This window comes from Oculina patagonica, chromosome 6 (assembly GCF_052425735.1).
Source record: "Oculina patagonica isolate OP01 chromosome 6, crgOcupat, whole genome shotgun sequence".
Lineage (NCBI taxonomy): Eukaryota > Metazoa > Cnidaria > Anthozoa > Scleractinia > Oculinidae > Oculina > Oculina patagonica.
Window position 1 is genome coordinate 37,015,738 of NC_135763.1, and position 21,328 is coordinate 37,037,065.

The 21,328-nt window shown below is 39.1% G+C and overlaps 2 protein-coding genes across 2 annotated transcripts in view; one reads left to right on the forward strand and one right to left on the reverse strand.

The window, feature by feature from the left end:
* LOC144657578 (urease subunit alpha-like) overlaps positions 1–11,538 on the reverse strand; it is a 27,086-nt gene extending 15,548 nt beyond the window's left edge. The window contains exons 1-11 of the mRNA XM_078517927.1: positions 11,407–11,538; positions 9,728–9,794; positions 8,150–8,232; positions 7,216–7,338; positions 5,836–5,952; positions 4,865–4,942; positions 4,307–4,386; positions 3,883–3,988; positions 3,638–3,721; positions 2,164–2,250; positions 114–239 (exon numbers count right to left, since the gene is read on the reverse strand). Coding sequence (XP_078374053.1) covers positions 114–239; positions 2,164–2,250; positions 3,638–3,721; positions 3,883–3,988; positions 4,307–4,386; positions 4,865–4,942; positions 5,836–5,952; positions 7,216–7,338; positions 8,150–8,232; positions 9,728–9,794; positions 11,407–11,532 — 1,077 coding nt within the window. The 5' untranslated portion in view covers positions 11,533–11,538. The remainder of the gene's footprint in view (positions 1–113; positions 240–2,163; positions 2,251–3,637; positions 3,722–3,882; positions 3,989–4,306; positions 4,387–4,864; positions 4,943–5,835; positions 5,953–7,215; positions 7,339–8,149; positions 8,233–9,727; positions 9,795–11,406) is intronic.
* The window catches only part of LOC144657606 (uncharacterized), a 13,526-nt gene continuing 3,715 nt past the window's right edge, over positions 11,518–21,328 (forward strand). The window contains exons 1-7 of the mRNA XM_078517961.1: positions 11,518–11,624; positions 13,437–13,572; positions 15,498–15,668; positions 17,224–17,394; positions 19,119–19,247; positions 20,293–20,384; positions 20,497–20,623. Of these exons, the coding sequence (XP_078374087.1) occupies positions 15,519–15,668; positions 17,224–17,394; positions 19,119–19,247; positions 20,293–20,384; positions 20,497–20,623 (669 nt within the window). The 5' untranslated portion in view covers positions 11,518–11,624; positions 13,437–13,572; positions 15,498–15,518. The remainder of the gene's footprint in view (positions 11,625–13,436; positions 13,573–15,497; positions 15,669–17,223; positions 17,395–19,118; positions 19,248–20,292; positions 20,385–20,496; positions 20,624–21,328) is intronic.

The following is a 21,328-nucleotide window of genomic DNA, read 5'->3' on the forward strand; positions in this document are numbered from 1 at the left end:
TTGAAAAAAGTATTCCAAACTAGACGACCTGAATGATCCTGACGAAACATACTTTACAGCACTTAAGTTGCAGTGGATAGTTAAAAAATATGCTGGATACGTCCTGGACAAACCTTTATTCCTACATCAGCCTTGACTATACCAGCAACAGCATCCACAATCAGTGCATTAGTGATCACAGTGTCCAGAGCATCTCTGTTAGTAACATTTGCTGCCTGACCCATACCTTCCCTCAGAACCTGTAGTCAAGAACAATTCAAAAAATTCAGTGTTCAGAGGTTGAGATGAAATCAGGTTTTGATCTGTAGCACGAGGTGACTGGTATAACTACCTCCCTCCCCCCTGGATGGGATGATATTCCACTATGGGCCATCTCCCTCTTCCTAACATTTTTAAGATTAATAATTTGCCAGTTACCGTAACCTAGCTGGCACCCATCAAGCTAAGGGAGTAAATGAACAGGGATGCTCTGCATCTCGCTTAGGGGTGAAAATAACCAAGTTTTGTCGCACTTAAAAAAATAGGGCCCCAATGGGTCCATGTGTTTTGCTGCTAGAGCAAAGTCTTAGGGAACATGTTGATGAAAGACAAGTGAGTCGAGATTGAAATCCAACGTCTTTTATTGTCTGTCACTTGTGTGCAGGTTAATAATTGCACTATATTGTAGTCACTTTGTGTTAATTCAATCCTGATAATTTTACTGATCAAAATTCAGAAATTATAAATAATCGCACGCGCACCGGCGTACAACAACAGAAAGACGGCGTTGAACGTAACGCAAAGTTCATTTTGAAAGCGAAAGTTTACAAATAATTATTATCATTCGTCAGTCATCCCTTCACGCATGAACACTCGTCGAATTTCAGTGTCTTCACAACAAGATCGGAAGATCGATAAGGACCAATTGTTGATTCTGCGAAAGTTCGTTTTCTTAAAGTTTTAGAAATTTGTGAAGTTGGAGGATTCACTGAGGACTGCGTAGCCGAAGATGCAGTGGCTCGCTGGACATCAAATTCTATTTTTCACGGCGTTTAATTAATCTTCACAAAATAAACATGTGGCGCCAGCGTGGCAGTCAAAAATTCATTTTTCAAAAAACTTTCCCTTTCCAGCTATTTTAGCGGGGCTTATACTATAGTACCTACCTGTCAGTCGTAGAAAAGCTGAAATTTAAGGATGAACTGTTTATTAAATGAAGACCGTATTATTTTTTAATAACTAGTAAACAAACTGGTCGCCACGCATTTAAACACGAACTGACGAATGTTGCATCTGATGCAGTGAATCTGGTGAATGAGAACTTCCTTTAATATTTCTTTGTTTTCGACGGTGTGAACCACTGAATAAGTTTCTTTCCCATTGTGATGTTACTAGTATTAATTCGTTTCTAGCTGTCTTTTATATAGCTCGAATACAGCTACAATTAGCGGTGCAGCCTACCACCAGCTGTCTTTGCGTGACAAGTTACACGTTCATACATTTTATTTTAAAATATGAAGTTCAGAGTTAATACAGTACTAGTATGCTGTAGACAGTGTAGACAAGGTGAGGGTAAGTTTATTTTCAAAGCGAAAGTTTACAAACTGTGCACTAACCGGTCCTTTGGAGAAAATATTTATGACCTTCGGCGAGGTTCCAAGTCTTCGCTCTTTTCGTAAATGATGAAAACTGCAGAATAATTTTCTCATAAAACTGGAGTGGTCGCGCCACAGTTTGTTTTCTTTCCCAATGCGATATACTTTTAAATCGGTTTTCTGTTTTCCAACGTGTCCAACGTGGTTTGCGTTCGAATACTTTGGCCCGTAACTTCGAATGCGATCAGCGCTACGGTTCATTGGTTTCGATTTTGTTTGTTCATGGATTTGATTGACATCGGTAGTTCAGATTTCTCCTCTGTTACGGCACTTACACCTTACGTACCTTACGGCACAAACTTCAGCTCTCAATGTGTTTTGCTTGCAGCCATTGCGGCTGCAGCAAAACACAAAAACTAAAGGTTATTTGCAACAATTTGTGAGTATCTTACAGTTTTATTAAGTGTGTCAAACGTGTCAAAAAGACGTGATACAAAGTTCTTGATCTGGTTTTGAGTATCAAACAATAAATTATAATTATTATAATAATATTACAATAATGAGCTTGCAGGTAGCTACAATGTATCACCTTTCCTCCACCAAACTTAAGTTCATCTCCATACACAGTATAATCTCTTTCCACTTCTATAACAAGAGTACTATCACCAAGGCAGATCTGAAATATAAAAATACCCAAAAAGCTTATAAAAAAAATATCCCATATACCTTAAGGTTACCGGCAGGTTTCTTTTACAGGTCACAGCTCACAGGTCACGGGTCACAGGTCAAAATTTTTTACTGCACTTGATACCACCAATTGATTAACAGTTAAACTTACCGAGCCTTTTTTAAAATTGGTTTCGTTCACTTAGCAGCTTGAATAATCCATTCGTGAATTGATTAATCCAATATTCAAATGAGCCTGGATTTATTAAACGAATGTTGATTGGATTAATAAACAAAAGCCATGCCATACATACAAAGGAAATTAAACAGGTAGAGTGCAACACGAAAGATACAACCTTAAGGTGTATTTTGTGTGCGGCTAGTCACAAACACAGACTACATTTTAACCCAGGGGGGGGGGGTACGCCGGCTTGTAAATGATGGGGATGATCGAAGGATTTTTTTGGGTTTGAAATTTTTGATTCCGGGATTTTTTTGGGTTGGAAAATTTGGCAATTATTTTTTTGGGTGACTTGATTCAAATAGGGGATTTTTTTGGGTATTAAAAACGAACTAAAGTGCCTCGGCGCGGCTTTGGCGTATTTATGGTATGATGAATAATCAAACTCGAGCGTTACATTGCCCCTCCTGGCAATTTAGGGGTAATTTGACAAGGGATTTTTTGGGGGGGTTATTTTTGGTCCAGGGATTTTTTTGGGTAATGTTGGAAGACTAAGGGATTTTTTTGGGTCCTGAGTTTTGCCTTCATTCGATCATCCCCGTCATTTACAAGCTGGAGTACCCCCCCTCCCCTGGACATTTTAAACCTCTCTTACGCAGACAAGTCTCTAGTTATAATGGACACTTTTTCTGCATTCCCAAGGTTACAAAACTTACTTAATAGAGACTGACACTGACTTAATTATCAACCTGCTACATTAAAACAAATTATAACCATCACATGATAATTGGTCAAAAAAGTCAGATGAATGGAAAACTTTTTAACTGCAATTATACATCCTAATACAATTTGATTGGCTAAATATTACTGTCAGTTAAAAAATCATCACTCTTAATAATGGCTTCTTGACAAAAATTCAATACTAATGATTGACATGTGGCACTTGAGTCATAGACAGTACGACAAAAGGGGGGTTCGGGTATGTATACAGTCAACTCTTCCTCTTCTCCTCTTCTCCTCTTTAAAAGAGCTATGTCATAGATGACTTAAAATATCGTAACTCTCGTCCCTGCTGTTTTTCAGTCATTTTACAGTACTGTAAGTAACATGTAATTCCCTATAAGGTGAACACCCCTCTAAGAAATGCTGGAGCCAGTCCCGACGGTGTCTGTTTTAGAAAGAGTTGACTGTAGATATAAATATTTATGCCACAAACCTTGTCTCCGACAGTAGGACCATAGATGTTAATGTACAGCTCTTGTGGAATAGTCACACTGCTAACACCAGTTTCCTTAACATCCTAGAAGTAAAATAATTATTTTTAATTGAAAAAGGTTTGGAAACAGGGTTGGAAAAGAAAATTTCGGAGCAATCGCCCTGGGTGAGTGACCTTGAATTACACTCGCCCAGATCAGTTTTCACTAGTAAATAAATAAATAAATAAAAGAAACTGTTACCAACCTGTGGTTCATGAGCAAATCCTAACTCAGCCACTTTCTTCATAACACGCTCTAAGTTTTCTGGTGTAGCTGGTCCATCTGTGAGTCCATTGCCCCCTCGGACAACTCTAACAAGGCACACAACCAAAAGATATCTCAAAAGAATTTATAATTACAGGTATTACTGAGTAGAATATTATATAATAGCTAGACTCTATCAATTTCATTATTCTGTCTCAGAGTCTTGATTTCCCACACAAGGCTAAAAAAGGCCTCGTACATGTGATTGCAGAAATTTTTTTTTATTAATTATTGTCTTCCTGTCTTGCAAAGTCTTAAATTTACCATTTGCCGTGACTCCTTATGTTAATAACTAATTAATTAATCATGAGGAAAAACATTTGGAGTTGAAAAAAACTCTTGAGATAAGAAACCCTGCATCTCACCTGTTTCCAGCAATTTCAACTAGTTCAACTGTTTTGGTATCTCCTGGTTCAAATCTAACTGCAGTCCCGGCAGCAATATTCTAAAGTGTAAACAGAGAAAAGTCACATGAATAACTTCAATTTCTCTTGATCACCAAATGAGGATGGGAATTGAAGGGTAAATTGAAGGGTTCAGGGTTACGGGTAAATTGAAGGTTCAAGGGTTTAAAGGGGAATTAAGGATTTAAACATCAAAGGGAAGTCAGCACCAGGGCTTTGCTGAGAATCCTATCTGTACTTGCCAGGGGACCCTGCCATAAAATCTTAAAAGTAGACTTGCAACTAGACTTATCAACTTCATCTGTTTTTCACTGTTTTAACAACCATTTTTATGATTGACAAGGTCACATGACACATCATGCCAAGGGCCTAATAAAACAATTACTTCATTTGCATTTGTTGGATATGAGATAGTAATTGCCAACTCAGCACTACTCTGTCTCACCTCATTGGCTGATCTACCATCTCATATCCAATGCACACTCATTATTGTTAAATATAATTCAACAGGCAACTTACCAGCCTCATGCCAAAAGCAGCTGCTCTGTCAAATTGAAGATACTTGTTCACCTCTATGAAGTGATAATGGCTTCCAACCTGAATGTCAATTCCAAAAAGAAATAATAAAAAATAGATTATTATAAATAATTATCATTATTTATATTTAATTAGTGATTCAATAAGCCCTGATTGTGAACTTGGGTTGTGTATGAGTTAAATACAATGTTCCCCGCAAACTTTCCAGATGACCTGGCTTCCTGGCCTCTAAGGGTTTAAGGTGTGTGAAGTGTTGTGACCCAAGTGCAGCTCAGGTGAGAAAAATACCAGCTGTATGGCTGAAAGTAAGATTGATGTCCATTTCAAATTGACCGTCAAAGCTAAAGCCAAAGTAATCACACATTGAGCAACCCCTTATCACTCCCATCTACAAGGCCTTCCAAGGGGGTTTCTGATGTTTCTTTGTCTTTTGTTTCCAACCCACCTGTCACCTTGTTGGTGACGGAAAAGTTGTCGCTGTTGCAACTGTACACCCTTTCACTGTTAGTTTCCCAGGGGGGGTACTTGCAGTATACATGACGGGGAGGTCCGACGTATTTTCTTGGGTTGAAAATTTACACCCTCGGTATTTTTTTGGGTCAAGAGATCTGTCATGTATTTTTTTAGGACTTAAAGTCTGTTTGATTGAATAAATCAGTATCGAGGTGCTAGGTTTTGTATTTTTGGGGGTAGAAAATTTTGTTGCCAGGTATTTTTTTGGGTGTAAAATTTCAGGCTCATGTATTTTTTTGGGTTCGCAATATGAAGCTCCGTCGGACCCCCCCGTCATTAATACTGCAAGTACCCCCCCTGGGGCTAGTTTCTCTTGACTTTTGTTGCTTTGAAACACGACTGACATTACATTTTAAGCCATAATTTTTGGAGCAATATTGCCTGTTGCCAAAGCCCCTTGAAAGGCCTCACCTACAGTTGTAGTTAACTGGTATACATACTTGAATAGGGCGATCACACAAGCTTGTGACTTTCAGCTTAACTGTTCTTCTTTCTGCATTCAGAACAATGCTTCCATTAACAGCAGGAATCATGGCACCTGGTACAGTGTTATTAACCTGAAAATAACCACAACAGTAACACACAGATTTATCACTTAGTCCGGTGGAGGCAGGGTGATCCACTGGCTAGCTATTGATTTTGGATATAGAGCACTTGGTAGAGCTATATGTCTAGGTTGTGTTTTATAAATAGTAATATTAAATAAAAATAGTAGTTTTCTGCAAAATAGCAGAATAAAGTTAAATGTGCCAACCATCCATGTAACAGGAATTCATCACAATAACCAGGCTTGTCAAGTTAGAAAGGAATTTCTGTTATTTGGCATATATTTCATAGCATTTCGTTTTGTTTCACAAAATAGTACAGTCCGACCTCTATTAAGCGGCCACTCTTAGGACTTCAAAAAGTGGCCGCTTAATAGAGGTTGGCCGCTTAATAGAGGTACAATATTATAAATTGGAAAGGAATGGCAGTAAACATGGTTTTATTGACTCTATATAGCAAAATGCTTTTAAAAAGTGAATCTATTTGAAGATAAATCCAAAATTCATTGTAACAAAACATCAAGTGCATTTCCACCTCATAGCTCTGACACAAAGGGCACGTAGGTTGAAATTTACAGTATTTCTTCGGGTTGATTTTGTGCAGAAAAATATGCAAAACATCATTGACAAAATTCTTCAGCCTTTGCATCAACAGTTAGTATGTGAAAAAAAATTAGCTCAAGATATTTCACGGAAAATATATATCATTTATCACCATTTCGCTTGGAAAGATATTTTGCTGGCCGCTTAATGGAGGTAAAAACCATATAAATAATACACTTGCGACAGCAAAAAAGTGGCCGGGGCCGCTTAATAGAGGTGGGCGTTGAATAGAGGTATCAAATACAGCAGTTAAGTGAAAAATAAATGGGGACTTTGGAAAGTGGCCGCTTAATAGAGGTCTGACAGTATATATAAGTCTATCCACGGAGAGTAAAAGTTCCTTATAATTAAGTACCTTCATGCTGAAACCAGGATATGCTCTCACTGGCAGTGTGGGTTACATGTACTTTGGCAATAAAGCAGAACATGTTGAGTAGTGTCACGCAACTCTGGGTGAATACTGCTTTTTAATGAGAGACTCTACCTTTTCTATCAAGTCTTTGTTTTTGATTGGTTCTTCGTTTTCGACCAGGTCTTTGTTTTTGATCAGGTCTTTGTTTTTGATCAGGTCTTTATTTTCGATCAGGTCTTAGGTCTTCAGTCTTCGCTTTCAAGGTCTTTGTTGTCTACATAGTTGTTCATAGTTTTTTCTAGCTTTCAAGAAATACTCACCAAAGGCACAACATTTTCACTTGCTGATGAGAATTTCTCTACTGATGGAACAGGCAAGAAGCTCCCATAGAGAGCAAGATTCAAATCACCATTTGCTTGACAAATAGGGTGATGAACAGTGACCTGAATATGAGAAGAATAATATCATATGTTTTGTTGTAAATCAAAATAATCAATAATTAACAGCAAACTAGCTGCTCAGATAATTTTTTTTTGGCCTGAACCTCAAGCAATTTCCTCAGAGAAATTAAATGTAGATGAGCATTCAGTTTTGGCTAATAAATTATTACAGTCAAAACACCTCAAGCATTCCTGTCAAGGGTGGATTAATGATTCCATTATTGCAAATTTGATTTCATTCTTTGTTTCAATATTCCATTCTTGAATTGAATATTTCAATGTTCAAACGGCGACTCAATTCAAAACTCGAATGTTGATTTCATTCATGCGACAGACACGTGATAAATTGAAAAAGTTCCCTAATTTGCATAAAATGGGTCAACGACATTTTTCCCACTTTTTCTTCTGCCAGTGGTATTTTTGTGCCTTTACAGTGGACCAAAATGTCTCGCCTTTCTTTTGGAATTATCATAGGGTTGAAATAATAGAACGTGAAGAACAAAATGATGAGAAAACACCATGTGTGACATTTGATGGTTGACTAGTTTATGCAAATTCAGGCCAGATTCTCACGTGCCTGTCGCGTGAAGCCAGACAACAATCCAATCAACATTCGAGTTTTGAATTTAGTCGCCGTTTGAACATTGAAATATTCAATTCAAGAATGTAATATTGAAGCAAAGAATGAAATCAGATTTGCAATATTATAACGGAATCATTAATCCACCCTTGACAGGAACGCTTGAGGTGTTTTGACTGTAAGAGCAATTCCCCAATGTTGAACTGCATCATTGCTGTTTATTTCAACACCTACCAATTTTGTTCCATCTGGAAAGGTTCCTTCTACTTGTACTTCTTCTATCAGTGGCGCTACCCCAGGTAATACCTGGTTTAGACCTAACATAATAAAAACATTTTATTATTAATTTCCGAAATGAAATTTTTGTTTAAGTCATCTTGTGTTTAATGATAATGATAATGATATAGCAGTTCTTTGGAAAAACTGACGGTCAAGACGGAGCCCACAGTACGCTCTCAAAAGCACTAGAACTGACGATTGCTCTCGCCATCTGCTGCCGATTGTGTGCACATGCAGCTTGTGGATCATTTAAGATCTCGGTTTTTTCACAAACCAAGAAGAATTTTCATGGTCAAAGTCACACATCTCTATTATAAAGTCACTTATAAGACCTCCAGCGGACTACTTGACGTGTTTTTGCTAAAGGAATTCAGACAATTTTCGAAGACTGAATACTTCATTTACATCAGCTATATATGATATACAGTGGAACCCCGATATAATGATATGCCAAGGGAGCAGTAAAATTATATCGTTATATCGGGGAATCATTGTATCGAAACTCCCGATATAACGATATGGCCGAAAAATAACCAAAAATATCGTTATATCAGGGTAAACCTAACAAGTACTTTTTACTGCATATAAGAGGAGGATAAAGAGAATAATTTTGATAAAGAAGCTAAGAACACATACAAAGCTGTTTACGGAAACGTCAGAGATCACTCAATAACTGTAATATTATTGCATTAAATTCGATGTTTTGCAAATAAATTGTGACTGTGAACTGATAATATCGTTATATCGGGAGGATTTTACGTTCGGTCCACTAAATTCTCATAGTTATATCGGGAATATCGTTATATCGAAGATTGTTATATCGGGGTTCCGTCCCATACATTTTACTGTAACTTTTGCCGGGACATAGAATATTCATCGTTATATTGGGAATATTGTTATATCGAGGATCGTTGTATCGGGGTTCCACTGTATCAGAGTTCCACTGCATCTGGGTTCCACTGAATATATATATAATATACCCGGTATATAATATATGATATATATAATAGATGATACCAGGTCAAGGTCATGACCCCGGGGGGGGGGGGGGGCACTCCCATACATGAGCTATATAGGTATGTGCCGCTGTGAAGGGTATGGTTTTCAAGCAGTTTAGTCTGGGATAGGGTATAGAAATCAGAGAGTTTTGGTCTAGAAAAGGGTAGCATTTGCCAGGAAACCGATCGACGGTGACAAATATAGTCCAGAAACTCGGAAGAGAAAGAGGCTTTCCTAAACGTAAATAAAATCATCGCGGCATCGTTGTTCACAGATGGTTTTCCATTAAAACACTGATAATGATACAGTTCTAACAAAATGCAAGTCTGGGATAGGGTAGGGATTTTCAGTGTCTAGTCTAGTATAGGGTTGCAAAAATCAGCTGAACATGGTCTGGTATAGGGTAAGGGCTTCAAATTTCCAGCGGCACACCCCCACCCAAAAATATACCGGGTGCCCCCCCCCCCCCGGGGTCATGACATCAACGTTAACCACTGGAAAGAAATACATTGGCATTACATCTTGACAACTGACCTAACAATTGCTTTCCTGTGTTCATCAGCTCTGCAACAGTCTTGCCATCTCTGATAAATTCATTGAGCTACAAAAAAAAAATATTGCAAATTTGAATAATAATTCAAATCAACAAGTTCTTTGAAGTTGATTTTGCAATAAAAGTTAACGCAAGTAATGAATGATGTTTCAACCATTCATTGGTCATTTTCAAGTTGTATTGTTCATTTTAGCAGTAAATATATGTTCATGAGTTTATCTATTTAACGTGGATGACTTCAGTAGGGGCAGTTATCTTGGCAATAGAGGCTGCACTTATTAGAATAAAGATGCTTATAAGATGGGTGGGCGCTTATAAGAATGGGGTCGCTAATTAGAATGGGGGCGCTAATTGGAATAGGGGCGCTTATTGACAAAAAGATATTTGAAGGGGGCGCTTATTGGAAGGAGGGCGCTAAATCAAATCATAACAGTATTTGTTTATAAAAGCTGTTTTGTCTTACCTTACAACAACTGACCTTGCTAATTAATCAGTTAGCTTGTTTGTCAGGTCTCACTGCCTCAATTTTTTGAGACATTGTCTTGAAGCCTCAATTTATTTTGCAAGGCCAAGAAAGTCTCAGGCTTGCAGTAACAGCCGTTGGTTTCATAGCAGGGAGGTGATAAAAATGAGGTCTGAGACCGAATGATGTTCTCATAACTTGCAAAGAGATCAACTTATTAATGCAAAGGGGTGGGGAGGGGGTATTTTAGTTATACAGTCAACTCTCTCTAAGACGGACACCGTCGGGACCGGCCCCAACTGTCCGTCTTATAGAGGTGTCCGCCTTACAGAGAGTTGAGGTAATCTGACACCAGAAATTTTGAGATGAGAAAGCTAAACGGCTATGCACAACAGATACACGTCTGTTTTAAGTCACTTACTTTAGCAAAACCTAAAAAGTGGAACAAAAATAATATCAGAATTCGACTCATTTGCCCATTACAAACAGTAATACTGTAAGTATAAAACTACCTCTTTGGTGCCCATACGCAGAGAAGTAATACGTTATAGTGGATTGTTTTTGGTAAGTTTGGTATTCTAAAGGCGCTGACTTACTATGCCATAATAATATGTCGATACCATGTTTTGAAGTATAATTCACTAAAAAAACTTTTTGTGCGTGTCCATGTGCAGTTTCAAAGTGTCTGTTGTCCGTCTTAGAGAGGTGTCCGTCTTACAGAGAGATTTGTTACAGTAAAATGACTGAAAAACGGCAGGGACCATAACCAGGTGTCCGTCTTATATAGGTGTGTCCGTTAAGAGAGAGTTGACTGTACATTTATGTGTTTCGTGAATCGTGAAAAACTGTTCTGTGAATTTAATTTGAAGTATACTCCGCGAAAATGTGCATTTCGGAGAAAAATGGAAAAGAATTTTGATTTGTGAAATGTAAAATTTAGGCGCGTTTCGTGACTTCATGGCAAGACCCCTTGTCACCCGCTCTGTAAACATTGACCACTCACTGCACAAAACTCGAGAAATTATGGGGCTTTTTGACCCATCTTTATAAGCCCCAAACCAAGTTTTAGCTAAAATTTGTGTCAAGCGATTTACGGGTTACTTTGCAGGCATAAAACAAAGCCTCTAAAATGCGCGTATTGATTGCATGATGCTAATGCGCTCATATCTTCTGAGAGCCACTACACACAAACCTCACCTGTGATGCGATGAGCGACACAGCTTCGGGCAGGTTCAACTTTAAGCCGCGTGCGAGACGTTTTTGAGCCAAAAAACCAGTTTGATGAATAAGAAGTCCCTCTAGTTCGCGTGGACTGAGCCTCATCTTGTACTGAAAAACTCAGCTGCAAGTAAGGTTAGTTCATCAACTCACAACAACTGACCGTGCGTGTGGATGGTTCGTGCCGCTCTCTTCCGGTAAGTACTTCATGTAGCGTAGATCGTAGATCGACGTGTTGATTTATTTGGTCCCGGCGCAGGAATGGGGAGGAGGAGCGCCTTGAGAGAGCGCCCAGGGCGGGCCCCAAAGTCGTTCCCAGCGCAAAAGCGGCCCAGCGCTTACAGTCAAAAGCTCTCGTAAGCGGACACCCTCGGGACGCGAAAAAAGTGTCCGTAACTGGAGCTGGCCGCTTACGAGAATGGTTCTCGTAAGCGGCCACTAGAGGTGAAGGGGATAGATGGCTTACGGGACCGGAGCTTGCCTAGCTAACAAGTGGTGTTTCAAAATGTAACCGGACGTGGATTACGACAAAAAAAGCACTGAAATATGGTTCTGTAATTACTGTAAAATCATTGTGACGAACGGCGATGTAACGTTAATAAGAAAAAACAAGACAGAGGTTGTTTATAGGATTTTCTTTTGGGTGTCCGCTTACGGGAGCTTAAAAACAAAGAAAAAGTCAAAGTCGTAATCTCTGAAAGTGTCCGCGGCCGCTTACGGGAATGTCCGCTTACGCGAATGTAAAAATACAGAGTTGAGAGAGAGACCCTGGGAACGAGGTTGTTTGTATGGGAGTTTAAACGGGGTTTCAAACAAGGCGGCCGTAAGTAGAGCTGTCCGCTTACGAGAGTGTCCGTTAAGAGAGCTTCGACTGTATAAAGAAATGTATGAGAATATCGAAATGATCTTTTGTTCAAAAAGTAAATTTTTTAATACGATCATAAGATTTTCTCATACATTTCTTTATATTTCGAACATACAGTCACATTGCTTGTATTACAACTGCACGCATTGTATGGACTCCCTGTGGGTAAACTTTCAATGCAAAGCCTCTCACAGGATTCTGAAAAAAAAAGATAAATTTAAGATTTCTACCGAGGCAAGTGCTTCGGTTTGCCTTCTACTAGCCCAGGCCTACCACTGGCTACGGCCCTGGCAAGGTTGCATGTTGAGTGCTAAAGTTAATGATAATAATGATAATGATAATGCATTTATATAGCGCATTTTTCATATGTATATGTTCAAATGCGCTTTACACATACTGTAATTTACTACACAATTGTAAAGGCCAGACCACGACACCGGGAGCTTCGTGCCCTACTCTTTGCGAATAGTGTGTGGGTTCTTTAACGTCCCCTGTTATAAGACTGAAGATACAGGAGACGGGACCTACGGTTTATCGTCCTTATCCAAGAAGACTAGAATGTCTAACCATTTGCAGATGAAATTACAAAGGCAGCACATTCTCCTCAGTTATTTTAAGACCCTGAGTGTTGGTCCGGTCTGGGGTTCGAACCCAAATAAAGTTGCTGTTGTTGTTGTTGTTGTCATGACCTCCCGCATAGCAGTCCGGTGCTCTACCAACTGAGCTAACCAGGCGGCGGTTGGATGGATAAAGATGGATATTTAGCCGGCAGAACAGGCGGATTATATAAAAGAATCCGCCCATTCTGTAGGCTAGCGCTACTCGGCTTGGATGCCGAGTGCTCAAGTTCATTTTTTGCGAGGATAGATTACCGTACGGACTCAGGACACTCAGCGCCTAGTCAAGCACTGGCCCTCTCTCCGTCACGCTCCCATCGTTGCGTGACAAAGAGAGAGGGGCATATCTGGACTAGATCAGGGCCGGGATGAAGGCCAAAGAACTCTTGAAACGTAGTTTTTATCAACTTCAAGTTAATAACCAGCTAAGCGATACACTTGGCTTCGAGACAGGCTCAGACAAATGAAACAAAGAACCCCACATTGAGGTGAAGTACGAATAAATTATTTCTTTTGTTTATGCTTAGGTCGGCTTTGCCTGGAATACATTACCGCGAGATACATTACAGTGTTTCGACGTCCGCAATTCAACGTCTAAAACCGACCGATGTACTGGTATTTCTTACCACATCATATACACAGGCATAACAAGGAAATAACCAGGTATTTATCGACTTTTATCTCTCTTCTATCTGGAAAACAAGTAAGATCACTTATGCATGTAGCGATCGGCGTATTTCAATTTTGTATGCACGCAGTATGGCACCCGATTTAAAGTTAGTCGCCATTTTAGGCAATGGAATAACCAAATAATACAATCGAATGTGATCGCTAATGAAGTTTGGGTTCCGAATCTTTTTAAATACAAAGCAAAAAACAGAATATTTTACTTTAACACCACTGTGGCCATAACACTAATCTGGACAGACTTTATAAGCGCTGCAATGTTTATAACATAACACATCTCAGATCTGCCGGTATAAGAGAGGTTTGACACCAACCCGTAGTCTACTTGTTGTCGATCTAAAAGGGTTTTTATGCCCTCGTCAGCTAACTGTTGTCGACCATAAAGAATACTGTAGGGTAGTGCTTTCGCGATCACCCGAGCCAGAGGCTTGTTTGGATATTAAATTGTAGGATAATTATTTGATCGTTCCCAGCGGGGAGACTCTTGAAAACAAAGGCTACACAGACTACGTTTTCACTTGGGACAGGCCTACACTAGGGGCTAATTTTTTATTTTACCGTTTTCACACTTTTGGGCGAAGCCGAAACAAAAAAAGTCCCGGTTTGCGTCACACGAAAACTAATGCATCGGGCTCAATTAATTCCAGGAGCAACCGTGCCATACCAATATTTCAATATTTAGAGTTAATATTTTTGTAGCTCCATCAGAAACTGAAGCGCCCATGTAAGTTTATGAGCAGCGCTCTGTTAATGAGGTAATGTTTTAAGCCAAGAGAGGATAAAGTCGTTCCGCTGTTCCGGTGCTTTTCCAGTGTGCTTGCTAACCGTTCTCGCAGTGTGAATGGCTACGAATCCAAATACCCTAGAGTACATCTAACCTGGTCGCAGGTTAGAGCACATCCTCAAGTGAAAGCATAGTCTCAAATTGCAAAATTACATTTTAAATCTCAGACCTGAGACATCGAAAATACAGAGTTCGAAATCTCTGACGTCGAAACCTGAGAGATCCAGCGAAACGTCGTCGAACGAAAAGCGAACTCTAGATCGATCTCTAGTAAATATGTTCCCTGACAATGGATATGTGACAACTGGACTTCAGTAGAGTCCAGGCCCTCATCGATTAGACGCGCTCCTAATAATCGAAACAGTACACGTGAAGCAGCTCTCGTAAGCTTGTATTTTGGGGGCTAAGAGCATTTCTCCTGTTGTTTGTAGCAAGTTATGCGCCATTCATGTAGCTTCATGTGAGACATTGCAAAACTAGCCGTTATCTCGACGGCCTTGTTTTGCTTTGATCACAGAAACAATCCAAAGTATAACAGCAGGATAACAGCCTCACTTACGTATTAAAGTTTTGAAAATTCTAGCACTCATTTCTTATTCGAAGGTTTTGTTCTAAGAGAAGATGCAGAATATTGTATCCTTTTACCTTTTACGATCCTTTTACCGAAAAATGCCCCGTAACAAAAAGAATCGAAAAAAGGACTTCTATTCTCCAATTATTAGCCACAAATGATGGCTTGATTTTTACCATATTTCAAAGACGGAAACACCGCGATCAAAGTGATGGTCCATTTTATTGAAGGGATCTTCTGAGGACGATCTGCTAGATGCGCATGATTTAATTTTTCGAATGTGAAAATATCAATTTTAAAGCAAAAGTACAAGAAGAAAGGCATACACTACCTTTTAAAATTGAGGCTAAATCATAATTTATTATAATTTTGCATAAGAAACATGGAGGGCTTGGCACGTAAAATTCAAAAGTACTTAACATGCAAAACCGATCCCGCTAATATGGACATTATTTCTTCGCCATAGTGTGTGTAAAACCAAGGCATTGACCTGCGTTGAGAAATGTTCATGGGGAGAAAAGCATATCTGTTTATTTCTTCTTTTAGAACTACTAATAGAAGTCTGGGATGGAAGCGGTTCCTGCAAAGTCTTGTTTGTCAGTCCCTGGTTCTGGATGTGCCGAGTTCTGCTGTATTCCTGAAATAGTGTCTGGCATTGATGGTCCCAGTAGTGTCAAATTTAAAACAGTTAATTCCAAACTATACTTTACATACCCTGTGAGTGTTGGTATGTACTAAAACCCGAAACAACGAAACGAAACCACCTAAACGAAACGAGCGAAACAACCGAAAGGACCGAAACGAAACCGCCGAAAACAACCGAAATGGCCGAAACGAGCGAAACAAGACGAAAGTCACCGAAACAAGCAAAACCCATTACAATTATTGAGAGCTAACCGAAAACAGGCTAACCGGAGTTCATAGTAGGCTAACCTAAGTGAAACGTAGGCTAACCGGAGTGTGTAGTAGGCTAACAGGAGTTATAGTAGGCTAACCGGGGTTTATAGTAGGCTAATCGGAGTGTATTGTAGGCTAAACGGGGTGTAGAGTACGGTAAGTGGCGGAAATCTTGAAGTTTTGCTTGTTTCGGTGATTTCGTTTCGTTTCGCTCGTTTCGGCGGTTTCGTTCCGCTCGTTTCGGCGGTTTGGGGGTTTCGGTGGTTTCGTTTCGTTGTTTTGGGTTTTAGTATGTGCCGTGAGTGTTCTTTACAAATCAGCTTACGTCATATGTAGGCACGCAATGTGTGTAGAAGACCATGTAGCAGTAAAAGATCTTTGAACTGAGTGGTTCAATGTTACTACGGAATTTCTAACAGTAGACTGTGTCTCCACATCCTCGGAGACCCAGGGGGAGGGGGGAGGGGAAGCGAAACCGCGCAAAAAAATTGGATATAAAAGTTGTATTGATGAAAGTGCACCAGTCAATACACTATATGCTATTTTGCGCGCAGTTCGCGCATGCCCGGTCGCGTCTTCGCCCCCACCGCCCCGGGTCTCCGAGGATGTGTCTCCAGTTGTCCTATGTCTATCACAGCGAAGCTAGCTAGCTGAATTACAATGATTGAAAAAAATGACAACACAACTTTTAACCTATGTCTATTCTCAGTGGAAAAAATGTTGACATAGAATGTGAAAGTAACTACAACACGCTTTACTACCATAGTACTAAAGAATTCAACTTAGACTACATAACATAATATTTTAATAAAAATTTAGGGAAAATTACTCAGGACAACAAAAAAAGCTAATCGAGCTGAGTAAAAATCCCGGGGGGGGGGGGGTACTTGGGTCAATCTTTGTTGGGTATGTGCCGCTGGCCTCTCAGAACCCAACCCATTCTATGGCCAATTATATAGACCCCATCTTAGTCACTTTTGTGTAAATGTAATTTTCACGACCCCAACTTAGTCACTTTCTTTCAAGGCCGAAAATTTAATTGGAGCCGTTTGTCAAATATTAAACAACAGCAATAAAAACGGTAACTTTTTTTGGCGAATCTTTCCGTTAATAAATCACAACTTGCCAGAATTTTCTTACTCTCAAAGTCCCGGAAAAGTGTGACCCCATTCTAGTCACCCGATAAAAATGCTTGAAAAGGCGACCCCATTATTAACGCAAGGGAAAAAAACGCCGGACCGCAGACCCCATTATAGACAGTCCAGTCGTGAAAATGCGACCCCATCCAGCGGTACATCCCCATTATAGTGATATTTATATATAAGAGGTTGGTATGCGTTCTTAATTTTAAAACTGTCTTTGCTGGTTAACTTAGCTGAAGTTAATGGTTACACAGTCACGCTGTAGTTTACCGGAGTCAGACTGCCAGTGGCTTTACAAACTCCACTCCGGGTGCCAACTGAACTGCGAAAACTGCATCATCAGTGTTGATATCAGTGTAGGGGAACAATGTAAGGTTGTACTTACGACACCAGAATACCCAAAGGTAAGCACAGGTAATTATTACCAGAAGCCATAATGTGATACCTTATTCTTACTAATTTTCGCGAGTACTAATTTTCGCGATTTCAAAATAATCGCGAAATTAAGTACGCGCGAAAAAAACATTGCGCGAAATTTAAACACGCGAACATTAATCCCATATCATATGTCAAAACAATAAAAATATAATTCCGCGTTGTTTTTGACTAGCACCATTCTTCTGATTACTGTTTCGAGCTTGTATATTGGTTCAAAACCTCCTTAGTACAGTCACTAAAGTTTCCATTTGCAGGTTCCTTGTAGTTACATTGTGCCAGACCTTTGTGTATTTCCAGTGGTTCCTTAGTCTAAAGACTAAACCAAAAAAATCGCGAAATTTAATTCGCTTTTTTAAAAATTTTTTCTACCAATCGCGAAAATTAATACTCGCGAAATTCAGCTCTCGAATTTTCGCGAAATTAAGTACGCGCGAAAATTAGTAAGAATAAGGTAGACCGTTGAAACGAAAATCGGGCGTATGGCTTTCTATAAGAAACTAAAAAAAGGTGACACCAGGTAAGGTTGCAAGTTTTATTATGGCTTTTCAAAGGTAGAAAGAAATATCTTCAACTACCGTATTTTCTCGATTAGACGCCCCCGGCGTTTATTACAAACTTGACCTGGCGGACCCGGCGTTTATTTGACTCCTGCAGTTTTTCGAGCCTGATCTCATTTAGCAGCGGTTTTTATTCGTTGTTTTTGACAACTACGTATCTGGCTGATATAGCTACAGCTTATCATACCTTAAATAAATACCTTAGGGGCCTATATTCCACTCCACCTTGGAGACCCGGCGTTTATTCGGTACCCGGCGTTTAATCGAGAAAATACGGTAACTTTATTTCAAATCTTTACAAACTCTTATAGTACGCTTTGGTCACCTGTGTTATTTTTTTTCCAAGGTTTCTATAATTAGCGGCTACTAGTTTTAGCGTGTTTTTCTGAACTAGAATTAGCGACTTTTAAATGGAGCGTTTTTCCAAAAAATAAACAATTTTGCCAAAAATAATAAATGAGACACTCCCCTAGCTTGTGGCTTGACTTGTGACAGGGTCCCTTTGAAACTGATTAATCATTTCTGAGGCTTTGCCTGGCTTGTGATTTACTTATATAATAACCTGAATTCTACACGCATTTTGATTGGTTCTTACTTATGATCTATTAGAGAACAGACGCATAGATGACGTCACGTGGTGGTGTGACTCGCGCGCTTTATCAGAGTTCATAGTCCAAATCAGAGTTTTATTATATAAAACAAATAGATTCCATTTTGCCGTGGGTCTGTTCAGTTAGGGACGGACCATTATTTTCTTGGAGGGGGGGGGGGGATGAAAAATTTTCCTCTGCAAACTTTTTTTTTTTAGTTTATGCACCTCTGCAAACATTTTTTTTCGAAATTCTTACTATTTTTGGTTATATATATCGTTTTTGCAAACAATTTATTTTGTCTTTCCAGGCCCTGCAAACAATTTTTTTTCAATATTTTTCATCCCCCCCTCCAAAAAAATAATGGTCCGTCCCTTATAGATCACAGAAGACGTCAAAATGTGGTAAGAACAACAGTGACCCACTCGCCTAGCGGCTCGTGGGCCACTTTTTTTGTTCTTAACACATTTTGACGTCATCTGTGATCTATAACTGAACAGACGCACGGCAAAATGGAATCTATTTGTTAATTATTTGTTATAGATTTCAGCGTCAGATAATGGTTCGGTAACAAAGCAAGAGCTCAGAGTTAAAGTAGCTGATAAGGCAATCCTAGCAGTTCTTCCTGATCCAATTCTTTGCTATAAGAATGCCGTGTACAAACAACAACAGGTCAGTAAAATCTTCAGCATACTTAACGTTACTTACTGGTAATAAATTGTTATATAACATTTAGACATCGCTAAATTAAAAAAAACGTGCAGGAAGAACAGTGTCGAGTGTGAGGGTGGGAGGGGCTGGTGTAGGGCTTTCCACAAGTTGCTCGAGATTTCCCAAAAAGTTGCCCGTAATTTCTTAAAAAGTTGCTCAAAAGTTGCTCCAAAAATCCAAAAAAGTTGCTTCTGATAATAAAAGTTGCTCGAAAGGTTGCTCCAAAAAATCCGAAACGCTGCTTCTAATCAAGATAATTTCTTTAAATATATGCTTATTTCCCTTTGAGGGTTAGATTTTTAAACAAAAAAAAAATTCTAAGCAGTTTTATGCAATTTTACAGCAAAAGAAGAATCTAAATAACATATCAAGGGGAAAATTTGTAAAATGATGACGTCATGTTTGCTGAGGAGTTTTTGTAAAGTTTTAATGCAGAATGAGCCGAAAGTTGAAACGTCTTCAGACGTTTCTCGAAAATCTTCGTCAAACTTCGTAAATCTTCTGAAACGCTCGTATGGCCTTTGAAAAACACTCGGATAATCTTCGGAGATCTTCGGTCTGGAAATTGCTTAAAATGCAACACGTTGCTCGAGAGGAAAAAAGTTGCTCGAAGGGGAAAAAGTTGCTGGAAACATGAAAAGTTTCCAAAAAGTTGCCGAGCAACTTGTGGAAAGCCCTAGGCTGGTGCAAATAGGGTGAAGGGTCAATGTTTTTTATGCAAGGAAATCGGGGAGAGGGGGAGGGGGGTTACATACTGAAATTTATGCACGCTTTATAGGTAGGTTTAAAGAAAGTAAGTTGGTGCGAGTCGGGGGAGTGACAACAAAAAAATTGCTTTATAAGAAGGGAGTGTCAGATGAATTTGAGCATGGCTTTCTTCTATTTGCACCAGCCCTCCCCCCTCTAGAAATGACATGCCCCTTACTTTGGTTTTGGTTCTGACACTCAGTCGAAAATTGCTCACGCTCTAACTGCAACTAGTGATAATTTAATTTTTGTTGAACAGGTCTTTCACTTGACTTCAGAGGCTAACCTCATTTTACTTGACTGGCTGATAGCTGGACGCATTGCTCTGGGAGAAGTTTGGGATATGACCAGGTATTGAAATAGAATCGTGACTAGAACATTTACCAGTGTAAGCAATTTTGATTTGTAACATTGTAACCATTTTATATGTATAATTTGTTCTTAATTTTTTAACTTCTTATAGCTTTGTAAGTGAAAACAAGGCCTACATCGATGGAAACTTAGTTTATGGAGATGCCATAAATCTTGATCGTGATCTCGGAAAGAATGAAAGAAAAAGCTCTATTAAAGAATCTTTAAAGCACACGAAGGTAAGCTAAATTGGGCCTTAATAAGCTAATCTCATGGTGATTGGTGAAACGTGTAATAAATCTGTTATTAACCGAGCTTGTTTGTTATGTGTTGACTAGTTTTACGTCATTATCTTTCCCATATTTGGAAGCACTGTATAAACAAAAGGAATAAACTTCTTATCACGAAAAATTAGGATTTCATATTTAATTTTCATGCGCTTTATAAATGAGCCTCAGGCTTGGGTAGGAGGGCCACCTCATCCCGCGTTATGACTCTAATAAATTGATTGATTGATTGATTGATCGATTGATTGATTGATTGATTGATTGATTGATTGATTGATTGATTGATTGATTGATTGATTGATTGATTGATTGATTGATTGATAAAATTGGAACTGAGAAAAACGTCTACCTTATTGTTACTTATTTTCGCGGGAACTTAATTTCGCGAAAATGGAACGGGTATATTTCGCGGAACTTAATTTTCTCGATTTGGCCAAAAATATGTGATTAACAAAAAAAATACAATAGAAAACGTCTTAAATCAAAAAACCGCTAAAATCGCGAAAATTAAGTCCCGCGAAAATAAGTAACAATAAGGTAGTTTTTACGTAATTGATAAGATTATTAAACGGAGACGCAAGTGAGCGCAAGTTTTTAACTTGCGTCCACTTGCGTTGACTTTAGTCTGGATCAAATTTGCTCGCAAGTCGGCGCAAA